Source organism: Punica granatum, unplaced genomic scaffold (genome assembly GCF_007655135.1).
Source record: "Punica granatum isolate Tunisia-2019 unplaced genomic scaffold, ASM765513v2 Contig00449, whole genome shotgun sequence".
Lineage (NCBI taxonomy): Eukaryota > Viridiplantae > Streptophyta > Magnoliopsida > Myrtales > Lythraceae > Punica > Punica granatum.
The window spans coordinates 13,233-26,103 of NW_022204354.1; the positions used below are offsets into that span (position 1 = coordinate 13,233).

Consider the following 12,871-nt stretch of genomic DNA (forward strand, 5'->3'; position numbering starts at 1 on the left):
GATGTTCATGAGCCTAATACTAAAATATAGATCTTAATAATTAATAAAGTGACACGAGAAGTCCTATCACGAGGATCGAACCCTACAATCTCTCGGTTGACTACTGAGAGCATGCGCCATTACACTAAACTATCATTCTTAGAGCAAACGGCATTTTACAAGGTATAATATTTGTTTTTTTTCATAGCATACATATAATAAAGCATGTCGATTTGAAGCGTTATTGGTGTTTCTATAAAGAGAGAAGGACATCAATTCGCAAATGATTCTTAACCTCAGTAAGGTAACCCAAAAAAACCAATCTTACAAAAATAAAGAATATTAATTATCGAGAAATGAGTCTTACTGTAGTGGCACAAGGCGCTGCTCGAAACTAAGAGGCCTTGGATTCGATTCTCACCAGTAGGGCTAAAGTATTTCTTTATTTAACTTTATTTTCTTTTATTATACTAGATTTATATGTCTCCCTTATTACCTAAACAATAATATTAATTGTCATGGACTTCATTATTTACGATAAGGACAGCATAATAAGACAAAGCTTAAGTAAATTATAGGGAGAGAAACAGCATACTCATAAGCCAATGCCTTTTACCAAATAGCAACAAAAGAACCAATCTTACAATAATATTAGAGTCAGACAGTAATCCATGGAACTTCGTCCATGATCAGATGAACTGACAACCCGACTCGAATAAAAAGACTGAGCACTAATGACAATTTTCTAGTAGTGGTAGGGAGAGATCGAGCAACCTTGGTATTGCTGGCGGTAATAGGTTTCATCAGAGATACATAGCAATCATTAGAGCCCCATAGCCATCAAAGACCCTTTCATTGTAGGTGTAAGAGTGATATTCGGCCCCTCCACTGAACCGAACACTGTAGTCCGGCAAGTCGTGAGAAAGTTGCTTAATATCAGAGAGTGATTGCCACATTCCTTACTCCTTCACATATTGAGAGAATGAATTGATTTAGATTGCAATAAGATATAGATCATACCCTCATGAGGCCTATTAAGGATATCATATTTGTGATCCTTCTACGAACTCTATGTTTCCGAACTACATCAGTAATTTACTTAGAGGAGTGACACGAAAAGTTACCTAACACCTCCAAGTCAAGGGCGACTTTTAGTGGTGTGCATTGCTTTCATTCTATTTCTCGGCTGAAGGAGCGAAAACAACATTTGTAGAATTACAACTGTGCGGTTTAAGTACTTGAAGAAAAAGTTCCCTAACTTACATTAAGTAACAATGTCTTTTTTTCTCCCCGATGAATACAATATCTTCATTTTCCAACCCCATGTAATGTAGATCACCAATAATCCCAGCAAGTGAGTGGAGACGTTAGATCCACTCAGGCTTGTTTGATTTCAAAGTGTGATTTTAAAATCACACTTTAACTTAATTCTACCTATAATAAAACAAAATAATTCATACAAAGTCAAAGGGTGGGCCCCATATATAACCATTTATACCACTCTTTTTCAAAATCAAAATCTGATTTTAAAATTCTACTTTGAAACCAAACGCAGCATTACAACTTAACTCTTTACTTTCTATCATCTGATTATTAGCGTGGAGGTAAAACAAGCTCGATTTACTGGAGAACTGAGATGTATGTTAGCAGGGATAGAAGTTTAGCAGTATTCGATTGTGATCGGGTCTATTTTGTAAGACTGATGCAATTGATATACGAAATTAGAAGCATTGCACATCGCCAAATGAAGAGAACTAAGCTACCCATATATTACCTCGTTTGGAGCAGCTTCTTGGGTAGGTGCACGGCTTTCAGATGTGGCAGGGTGGCCAGAATCATCGTTTGCATAACTTGCTGATTCGACATCATCACCACCCCTTCTGCCATTTCTTTTAAACACATGACAGACAACAAAGGGCATCTGCAGAATGTGTAAGGGACATCGATGAACATGCATTCATTTGTTTAAATTAACGAAAATACAGTGTTATGGTGATATGATATCAATTCATTATATATGGATAAATAGAAGTACGTACATCTTCAATGTTGTAGCCGAGATACGATGGATTCAGGTAGTATTCATGCATTCCCCAATTGGTCGTGATCCCACTGGAACTACGCCCTTGGTAGAAAGTCAATGCCTTCTTCTTACCTATCTCTTCGCCAGTATCTTTGCTCTTCACTTTCTTGTCTGAACTAGTGATCTTCCAATAACCAGCATTTGGAACGATCCTCTTAGACCGATTGTTGTTACGGTACTTTTCTTTTCGGAGACAGAAGAAGAACCACTGCCTTCCATTAGACCTCGCCTCCGCTAACCCTACAATACAGGGATGAAAAAGGGTCAATTTAATACTCGACACACCTGCAAGCCTCTTTTAATATCTTTTCAAATATAATAGATGCATGTATATTTCAAATGTAAAATGCACATAGGAGAGTGGACCTACTATCGTACTGGCGAGGCAGTTCCTCGGGATCCCAATTATAGAGCTCGATGTCCGGGATCAGGTGATGATTCGTCGAATAATTGGGATCTCCGGAATGGAAGTGGTCCAAAATCCTCTGCTTCAAGTAATGAGCCAGAAGTTGGATGCTAGATGGATCAAAATCTAATCCAGGGATATGTGGAACGTCCATGTTTCCTTAAACTCTGCAAGTATAATTTTGCGTTGAAAAACAAAGGAAATTTCCACAAACAAAGTGGTGAGGATTACAAAGGTTCAAGATTGGTTTGTGAGAGGCTGAGCTACGGTGGGTATGGGACAATCATTCAAGTCATATTCGTAGCAATTTTATAGTGATGGGTGTGTGGTCAAACTGGTCAATTTGGAAAGTTTACCTTGTTTGAGAAGTTCTTCCCGTTTGTGAGAGTATCATTGAACTCATAAACTCAACCGCAAGGCAATGGCATCCAATGTAGAATTTTGACGTCATCAGCTGCAAACGTTTGTCGTAAAAGGTTAAATGATTGAATTTCCGCACCTTTTCTGTTTGAAAGTTAAAAAAAAAAAAGGATATTAATCACCTTTCACATACATCACCGTGATGTTTAGTTTTCTTGAAAGTATTAATATGAAATATATTTGGATAGGATTTGAGGTGATATTAGTCCATTTCAGTCCTTTTCTCAGCATTCCACCTAGAAGGGATAGTGAACTTCCTAGAAAGAAGCAATTTTTCTGTGGGTTATTAATCGAAAAAAGGGAATGATTAATAAACAATAACAGCAAGGGCCAAGCCTACCATTGCAAGATGATTTTAATTACTTATCCAACATTATAGCCGTGACAAGATTCAATATATATTGATGTCACACCCAAATAGTCCTTCGTCCCATTTGGAAGACTACTGTCCATAGAAAGTCGATACCTTCTACTGCCTATCCAAATTGCATCACCCACCAGCTTCTCTTTTACTTCCTAAATAAATAAAAACAGGAATGCCGTTGGTGATTTTCATTTTCGCACTGGTCCTTCAAAACAACTACTGTTACGATAGAATTCTCTTTCCGGAGATGCAAAGAAGACATGTGATGCCTTCCCGTTAAAGTTTTATTAGCAAAAAACTACACAAAATTTCGACAACCTAATGAAATATTGAAACAAAGATAGAAGCTAAATTGACTCAAGTTTGAGAAAAGAGTCTTACTATAATGGCACAAAACGCCAACTCGGAATCAAGAGGACCAAGGTTCGATCATTACCAGCATGACTTATGTGCCCTTTTATTCTTGTTTATTTTATTAGTCCTATAGACTTCTCTTATGACTGAAAAAAGAGGGTTGTAGTTTTATTGGAGAAGGCTTGATGTGTTTAGTGGGAAAATTTCAGAGGTCAAAACTTTTGATTTCTTGGAATCTTTATCCCCAGCCCTTGTATGAGAAGTGCGTCTCCTTCTTCCTTCCTTGTGAAGTTCTTTCCCTTGCTCATGAAGTGTCTCCGGCTTTGATTAATTAGTAAAAGATTCAGCATGAATGGCAAGGCATCAGTTGCATGAGGTTCTTTAATTTTATTCTTCCCATTTCATTTGTTATTAAAGGGCTTTTTAAGGGTTTTTCTTTTCCTGGGCTACATGGCTTGGTTTTTTTTTATACTTGGTTACATGGCTTTTTACGTTATTTGTAATCGGGATGTCAGATGATTATCAATTAAGTATGGGGAAAACTGCACGATTAGTCCTCCATGTTTGATTACTTTTTTATTTTAGTCCTTTTCCTGTTTTTTTATATCACTTATATTCAATGCTTTTGAATACTTTTTTGTTTTATTCCTTTTCCTTTTTCTTGGTTCGATTTCATCCAATACCGTTGACAACTTTTCTATTTAGATTCTTTAATCAAAATAATTATCATGAAAAATTTTAATTTTAGTTCTCAACCTTTTATTACTATTTATTTTATACTAATCCTTTTTTTTGGGGTTTAATTTTGCCATGTTATTGAACTTCTTGTTCCTCATAGTTCTATCTCTCAATTTTTGGAAAGAATACCGACACAACGTATCTTGAAATAAAATTATTTTTTTATAAATTATAAAAATAAATCAATACAATTAACATAACAACGTGATACTTGTGAACCTACTTGAAACTCGAGGCATAGTAACCTCAATCCGGGCAGTACTAACTGTTAAAAGGAGAATGGTAACTTGAGAGGGAGAGAGGCGACAGTAGGGCTCGACATCGAACACCACCACTATAAGGAAGGTCACCTTATGTCAACATCTCTCTTTGCAATCGCCATTGCACTTTGCGACAATACTTGCATCAAGGGTCACCACGTCCTTGCTTAGTGTGTCGCGGACAACCTCACAAACGTGGTTGGTGGCTATCAATTGTCAAGCCACGATTGCCTTTGTTTTTTCGTACATTTTACCGTTTCTTTGCTCGGAAGTTCGAGGACTAGTGCTCCCATTGCGGACCGTCACTGCCCTTGCTAAAACTTCCGACGGCCCAAACGCTCAGCCTGACTCATTCTCTCAAGGTTGAGGACCAAAATGAATATTTTCTCTAATAAAAATATTCGATAAGATGTAAACGAGAAAAGAATTTTAAAAATGACATAAACAAAAAAAGTAACCGCAACTTACAGGACTAGTTGTATAGTTCTCTTTAATTATATATCTAGCTCTTTGTATAGTTGATCAAATGTATGATGAAATACTAGTGTTTCTTGTCGGGTGTCTCTTTGATTTATACTTGGTTTTCTTGTGTCTATAACGCATTAAAAGGCTTATTATACAATAATTAGTTTTTCGATTAAACATACACATACTATTTTTCGATTAATTAACACTCTGCTTGGTCTACACCAATTTGGAGGGCTTGCAACATTGTACACCATATCTTATAATTGATACGATATGGAAACTCTCGAGCCAATAAGAAGCATGACAAAGTCTTGATACCCTTGTAAGTAATCGGACTGATACTTTTTTACAGGCCAAAAGTCATTAACCTTGTAGAGTGATTGGACTAATTGCATAGTGTTGCTACACTCCTCATCTCTTCGATTAGGTAATCTCGTAATATTTCAAGCAATTGATCACATGAACAAATTTATCGGTCAACGTGACAGGGAAAAATGAATAATTGATGGCATGTGATAGAAAATGAATCAAGGCTGTAGGTTCAAGTCATTAAACTTGGATCATCCCTTGAAATCAGTTTTGATTTTTCTTGATTGCATACATATAATGGTGCATGTCAATTTACAGCATTATTGGTTTTTTCATAAAGAGAGAAGGAGATCAATTCCCAAATGATTCCACAACCTCAGCAGTCAACAAGTTAATCTTGAAAAAAAAAATAATAAGACAGTACTAGATAATATGTAAGAGTCTCGCATTGACTTAATAATTTAGGACAGACATAATGAGAGAAAATCCCAACTCACCGAGTAAATTAAAAGTATACAGAAACAGCACCCCAAATGCAATTTCTTTCGTAACTGACACCGAGAACACACGCCTTACAATAATATTAGACACTACATCCATGGACCACGTCCATGATCAGACAAACTGACAATCCGACTTGAATAAAAAGACCGAAACAGTATGATGATTTTCTAGTAGTGGTTGTGGGAGTTCCAGTCACCTTGGTACTGTTGGTGGTCGTAAGTTTCATCAGGAGATGCATAGTAATTGTTAGAGCGATAGCCATTAAAGAGCCCATCACTGTTGGTGTAAGAGTGATAACCGGCCCCTCCAGTGAACCCGGTACTGTAGTCCGGGATGTCGTGAGAAAGTTGCTGAATATCAGAGAGTGATTGCCACATTCCTTGCTCCTACACATATTGAGAGAATTAATTGATTTAGTTTGCAATAAAATATAGATCATATAACCCTCCGTAATCATTCAAGGATATCGGATTTGTGATCCTTCTATGATCTGTATGTTTTCGAACTACATGAGCAGTTTATTTAAAGGAGTGACAAGAAAAGTTACATAGAACCTAGCAATCAAGTGTGAGCTTTAGTTCAATGGATTGCTTTAGTTCTATTTCTCGGCTGAAGTTCTGAAAAACAACTTTGTAGAATTACCAAAGCATGCGGTTTAAGTACTGCAGCCCGCCAAATGAAGAGAACTAAGCTATACATATATCACCTCATTTGAAGCAGCTTCGTGAGTAGGCGCACGGCTTTCAGATGAGGCAGGGCCGCCGGAATCATCATTTGCATGACTTGCTGATTCGACATTATCGTCACCCCTTCTGCCACTTCTCTTAAATACATGACAGACAACAAACGGCATCTGCAGAATGTGTAAGGGACATCGATGAGTGTATTATTCATTTGTTTAGATTAATGCAAATACCTAGTGTTATGGTGATTTGATGTGAATTCATTATACATGGATAAATAGAAGTACGTACCTCTTCAATGTTGTAGCCGAGATACGATGGATTTAGGTAGTATTCATGCATTCCCCAGTTGGTCTTGATCCCACTAGGAATACGCCCTCGGTAGAAAGTCAATGTCTTCTTCTTGCCTATCTCTTCGCCAGTGTCTTCGCTCTTCACTTTCTTGTCTGAACTAGTGATCTTCCAATAACCAACATTTTGAACAGTCCTCTCGGACCGATTGCTGTTACGGTACTTCTCTTTTCGAAGACAGAAGAAAAACCACTGCCTTCCATTAGACCTCGCATTTGCTATCCCTGCACATACCGGAATGGAAAGGTCAATTCAAAATTCGACACACCTGCAAGCCTATCTTTTAATATCTTTTCGAATATAATAGATGTATATGTTTCAAATGTAAAATGCACATAAGAGAGTGGACCTACTATAGTACTGGCCAGGAAGTTCCTCGGGATCCCAGTTGTAGAGCTCGATATCCGGGATCAGATGACAATTCGTCGAATAACTGGGATCCCCGGAGTGGAAGTAGTCCAAATTCCTCTGCTTCAAGTAATGATTCAGCAGCTGGATGCTAGATGGGTCAAAATCTAATCCTGGGATATGCGGAACTTCCATTCTTCAAGCTTGGTTTGGGAGAGGCAGAGATATGGTGTGGGTATGCATGGGACAATCATTCAAGTCACATTTGTAGCAATTTTATAGTGATCAGAGTTTGGTCAAACTAGTCAATTTGGAATGTTTCCCTTTCTTGAGAAGGGCATCCCGTTTGCGAGAAGTGTCTGCATTGAACATAAACTCAATAGCAAGGCACTTGCATCCAACCTAACATTTTTATATCATCAGTGCAACATTTGTCCTAAAAGATTAACATTATCAGATAGCTGGGTGATTCATTATTTATTACCTAATACTCACAGTCATCATTATCATACTCTAAAGTCAGTTCTTTAGTTGGTTCGCAACTTGTTCGTCTTAAATAAGGTATTAGATTCGAGTCTTGTGAATGAAAAAAATTCATACTGCGAGAGGAATTTATCCCTTAGTAGGCCAACCTAACTCCACTAGATTAGTCTGGGCACATTATGTTTTCGAATATCAAAATACACAAAAAAAAAGGTTAATTCTTAAAATCTTACGAAATTAAGGATTCATGGGATGAGAACGAATAGACTCGATTCAAACTCTAGTGGAAGTAAACTCGGTTGCCTTTCGAATCAATTTTTTAGATTCGGAAAATTCTGGGGGTCAATCATAGTGAGAGAAAAAATAAAATAAAAAATTCATGGCCAGATATAAAGTAAAGCCTATTAGCGCAAATAAAATTTTATAATAAAACTCAAGATATAGTTACATAATTCCCTAATTCTTTCTTTTTCAGTTCAGCTTGGTCCTTTACGAGTCTTCTCCTAATTTCCTTAATGTCTTATTCTCATTGATTTCGGTTACGTGAAAGCTCAACTGACGTCGAGTCGAATTTCATGGACTTGAACTTTTGTCGATTTGGAATTTTAAGTGTTTAAATAATTTATATTATTGTGAAATATACAAAAGAATTATCATTTATCTCTAATTTGACACCTAGAGTTGCATATCTGTAAATTCTGTAAGTTTTATGGATCGAGTTTATGTAATCGAATTTATGGGACTCCTACCGGATAGACCTGTCTGCGATGTATCCAACTTGTACTCAAATTAGTATAACATCTTTTACTCGAAATGGATAATTGTAAATGATTCCGTACATCCTTCATTTTTTATTATATTTTTGTTATATGGGAGGCCTAAGGCCTAGTACAATGAAATATAAATAATAAATAACTAATAAAACAGCACGGGTAGAAAATGAATTAGTATAACATCATCCTAGCAAGGGCAAATGAGTAAGAAAGTACTACCGTGGAGAATAGCACTTAGAACCTCTTTTTTTTCTTTATGCACTTAAAACCTCTTGATCCATCACAACCTCTCGTCAAAGTAAAAATTTATTTTTGTATCAGACCCATGGGCCTTCCTTGTAATCCGAAAAAAAAAATTAACACTTCATTTGGAAAAATGAAGTTGTTGTACTAGCAAAAACCATTATTTATGGGTTAAGAAAACCCTTTTCTTTCGGTGCAAAACAAAACCCATATTAGAATGATAAGTGCAGTCAAATAATTTAGAAAGGAAATTTATTAATTTAGTGCAATAGCATCGCTTCAACTTATTATCAAGACGTTCCGAGCTTTGGTGGAATTCTCTATGTTCTTTTATTTCACTTTTTTGAGTTCTAGACTAACTAGCCTCATTCTAATGAAAAAAAAAAGGCAGTCAAAATTACTTCTATACTTTATTTTTGCTGGAATATTTAACCAAAAATTGGGAATCATTAAAAAAAATTGGAGTAGAGCTTCTCCACGAAGCCCAGTCCTTGCTTCCCAAGGCTTACGCTTTACCACTTTCCGTGGACCCATTAGCCGTTCCTGCTGAGAAGTGTCATATTATATTATATTAAACAAGAAATGGTTTCTCCTTCGGAAGATCTAGAGCCACAGTATTTGCATGGCAAGATAATACGACATGAATACGACACGGAGTTAAGCGGATTGGATTAAGGCTAAATATGTTTCGTGTCTAAACATGTCAAATCCATTTAGACAAGATAAATAATCGTGTTTAAACAAGTTCAACTCTTATAACCCATTTAGATACGATTAGATCAGTTTATATTACGTGTTATCGTGTTAATGAATTTATTTCACATATTGTATCAATTTATAGATGAAAGTAATCACCTAAATTTGTTTATATAAATTACCCGTTTATGGTGTTTTTATCATGTCAATTATGTAGTAATGTGTAATTAAAGTTAATAGTGTCATATCATATACGTATAATATCTGTTTAAAAGTAATAATGTCATATCTTGTACATAAGTATACATATACATTTAAACACGCTTAGTTAAACGGGTTAGATGTGTCGTGTCTGTATCAATCTGTAATTAAACGTGTCGTGTTCGTATTTGAAAATCTTAACATTTTATTAAACGTGTTCATGTTCGGGTTTAGAGTTTTCTAACACGAATTCATTTAGACACAACCAGTTTAAACACGACACGACACACATTGCTACCCCCACGAGGATCTACAGTGGAATCAATTAAAAATTGAATGTACGGTACATGTGAAATCTGGATCTTTTGATTGATTGAGAAAAATCTATACAATTGAAATATTTTAATGAAAAATAAGGACAACCTTTCAGTGTTATCAGAACCGGACCGAACATCGAACCGGATAGGGTATGGATTCATGGGTTTATGGATTCAATCGGAGGTTCGATGGGTCGGACCGTAGATTTAATTAATCATAATATTTTATTATTTAAAGTAGTATTAATGATAATTAAATGCATAATATCTATCTAAATTCATTAACAATGCATAATATCTAGGGAACAAAAGTAATTGAGGAAGAAATAAAGCATCAAGCAATTGTTGCCTAGTTGGTTAGTGGGTGTGCACGTAGAGGGAGAGGTTGAAGGTTCAAAACCTTCCATCATCAATCATTTTTGTTACATATTTGTTCAACCATTGAACCCATGGACCGACCAGTGTAATGGATTTTTAGATTCAAATAGGCCAGTTCTGTGGGTTCAACGGTTCAATTGTGCATATCCTCAATTGTGCATATCGTGTGGAATCGGACTGGTCATGATGCTGGGTCTCGGCCCGACCGGTCGAAACGGCCGCTCCGGTTTGGTTCTGATAACAATGCAACCTTCTCTTCTAAACAAAAGTCGCTGGAGAAAAAAATAATAATAATAAGACTCTTATATTCATCCTATATTCATACCTATTAAGAAAAGTCAATTCTAAACCATTTCTAAGTCCGTTAAAATTTTAAAGAAAAATTCTCAAACCCTTCACACTAATTTAACGGAAATCCACTAGGGCCCCATTTCGCCAATTAATAAGTTTGTGAAAAAAAAATTCTGATTCAGAGAAATTGGTCTAATATAACAAATAGTATTCAAATACAAAATATAAATTCCAGGCAAATAATTGTACGAAAGAAAACAAACCACAATACTTATCAGTTCATAATATATTCAAAAATAATAAACAACAACACTTTCAAGTTCATAACACTAAATAAGTATTACAAATACTAGAAATTAGAACTAAAATAAAGAGAAACAAAAGAAAATAACAGTGGTTATTTTGTAAATATGAGTAATATAGAGGATAATTTAGTAAATTTACGCTTAACGGGCTAAGGACGGGTTTCATGATAAAATCCTAGACCCTTCCCAAACTCTATAGGGTTTTAACCTCAAATCCATAAACACTTTCCATGAACCTATGGATAAAACCCATTAATCACCTATTAGGATTTGACATGATAAAATACTCATTTATGTAAATCCGTTGCCATCGTGCGTTTTCTTCCTCCTCCACTAGTGACGAGTTCTTGCGCCCACAAAAATTCTTCACGTTCACTATGCGAGCTGCTCCCATTTCTTCATAAATGACAAGGGCTTCTATTCCCTTTTTTTTATCCTTCTTTCCACACATCCATCTATCAAACTGAAAAAAAAAATGTAAATTACTAAAACTTCGAGTAAATTTACTAAAAGGGTAAGTAAATTATTCGATGTGTAATTAATTTACTTAATACCGAAGTAGTAAAAGCACTTGAAGCAAATTGCTCGAAATGTATGTAATTTACTAGATTTGTAAGGAGTTTACTCAAAATATTAGTAAATTACACAATGATTAAGTAATTTACTCAAACAATTTGTAACTTACTTGAAACTTATACAAGGTCATAGTAATATACAGGATATGCAAGCAATTTACATACCTCGTGAGTAAAATACCATATAAACAAGTAATTTACTAGATAGTGACAAGTAAATTACATACCTCGTAAGGTAATTACCACATAGATAAGTAAATTACTAGATGCTGACAAGTAAATTACTATATAGGTATGTAGTTTTACGAGATAGGTAAGTAATTTTTACTAACCTCAAAAGTAAATGGATTTTTCTAACCTATGCCTTTAGGGCATAAGATTTTTTTTTCTTTTTTTTTGCTAACCCGGGGTGTTCAGGCTTCGCCCGACTAATTCCCGGGGCTCCGTGAACCCCCGGTGACGTACAGAGCAAGTAATTATGCCAAAGGCGCTCCGGCGGCCCCAAGGGGATTCGAACTCGGGTCTCGATACAAATTTCGGTACACATTAACCACTAGGTCGAACCCCTTGGGATTCCTTTAGGGCATAAGATAAGTAACTATGAGTTGCAATGCGTACTTCTATCTGTTATTCATGATCATACACCTGTATTTTGATCCTACCCTTCATATTTATTCTTGGAAACAAACCTATTAACTAGATATAATTACAATAAATCTAATTACATGATATAATTATAATGGAAGCCCTTTTATAGAAAAAAAAACCTATAATCTGAAATTTCGAATCCTAGGGATTTTTAGATTTAAGATTTTAGGGCTTTTAGGGTATCTTTTTCTTTCAGAGTTTAGTATTCTAGAGTTTAGGCATTTAGGATTTAGGGTTTCGGGGTTTTACAGTTGAAGTGTTTAGATTATACGATTAGGATTCTAGGATTATTTTTTCAATAATTGAATTTTGACTTTTCGCAACTAATACGGTGACTACGAATTACATTTGGCTGGAGAGAATAAGTGTTTCCAAGTTTAATTAAAGGGATATATTTGTCCTTCAACATATAGTTGTTTCATCATTAATTATAGATTCTAATATATATATATATATGGCAATCAATAATTGCTTATCCTATGCCTTTAGGGCATAGGTAGAAGACCCCAAGTAAATCATATCAAGTGGTATAAAATATTCAAAAAAAACCTTTTTTAAAATAAAATTAAAAAAAAAAAAACCTGCCAGGGATCTGCTATTATAGCTGAAAGGATGATTATGTGTCATTAAAAGTGATGGCAACAGGCATCCATTTGTAATCGCACCTTAAAATCCCATAATGAGACCAAAGGGT

The 12,871-nt window shown here is 35.5% G+C and overlaps 2 protein-coding genes across 3 annotated transcripts; both read right to left on the reverse strand.

Moving 5' to 3' along the window:
• Positions 1 to 571: 571 nt before the first annotated feature.
• Positions 572 to 2,741, reverse strand: LOC116190461 (protein NTM1-like 9). Of its 2 annotated transcripts, none has more exons than XM_031520141.1 (4): positions 2,433 to 2,741; positions 2,019 to 2,302; positions 1,754 to 1,900; positions 572 to 944 (listed from the first exon to the last, which is right to left on the reverse strand). In XM_031520141.1, exons 1-4 carry the CDS (start codon positions 2,620 to 2,622, stop codon positions 939 to 941), a joined length of 627 nt encoding a protein of 208 aa, XP_031376001.1. In that variant the 5' UTR covers positions 2,623 to 2,741; the 3' UTR covers positions 572 to 938. The 2 variants fall into 2 exon arrangements, with proteins under 2 accessions (XP_031376001.1, XP_031376000.1); XM_031520140.1 differs by lacking the exon at positions 572 to 944 and adding an exon at positions 980 to 1,413.
• Positions 2,742 to 5,809: 3,068 nt separating this feature from the next.
• LOC116190464 (NAC domain-containing protein 71-like) lies at positions 5,810 to 7,612 on the reverse strand. Its single transcript, XM_031520146.1, has 4 exons — positions 7,273 to 7,612; positions 6,860 to 7,143; positions 6,592 to 6,738; positions 5,810 to 6,271 (listed from the first exon to the last, which is right to left on the reverse strand). Exons 1-4 carry the CDS (start codon positions 7,460 to 7,462, stop codon positions 6,053 to 6,055), a joined length of 840 nt encoding a protein of 279 aa, XP_031376006.1. The 5' UTR covers positions 7,463 to 7,612; the 3' UTR covers positions 5,810 to 6,052.
• Positions 7,613 to 12,871: the final 5,259 nt, after the last annotated feature.

Bases quoted from the DNA above. Each gene is read 5' to 3' on its own strand.
- LOC116190461 (XM_031520140.1), bottom strand. From the start codon at position 2,622: ATGGACGTTCCACATATCCCTGGATTAGATTTTGATCCATCTAGCATC. The intron at 2,303-2,432 runs GTAGGTCCACTC...CCTGTATTGTAG, and splicing joins ACTGCCTCGCCAGTACGATA to GGTTAGCGGAGGCGAGGTCT. The intron at 1,901-2,018 runs GTACGTACTTCT...CACATTCTGCAG, and splicing joins TCGGCTACAACATTGAAGAT to ATGCCCTTTGTTGTCTGTCA.
- LOC116190464 (XM_031520146.1), bottom strand. From the start codon at position 7,462: ATGGAAGTTCCGCATATCCCAGGATTAGATTTTGACCCATCTAGCATC. The intron at 6,739-6,859 runs GTACGTACTTCT...CACATTCTGCAG, and splicing joins TCGGCTACAACATTGAAGAG to ATGCCGTTTGTTGTCTGTCA. The intron at 6,272-6,591 runs GTGATATATGTA...CAATATGTGTAG, and splicing joins ACGAAGCTGCTTCAAATGAG to GAGCAAGGAATGTGGCAATC.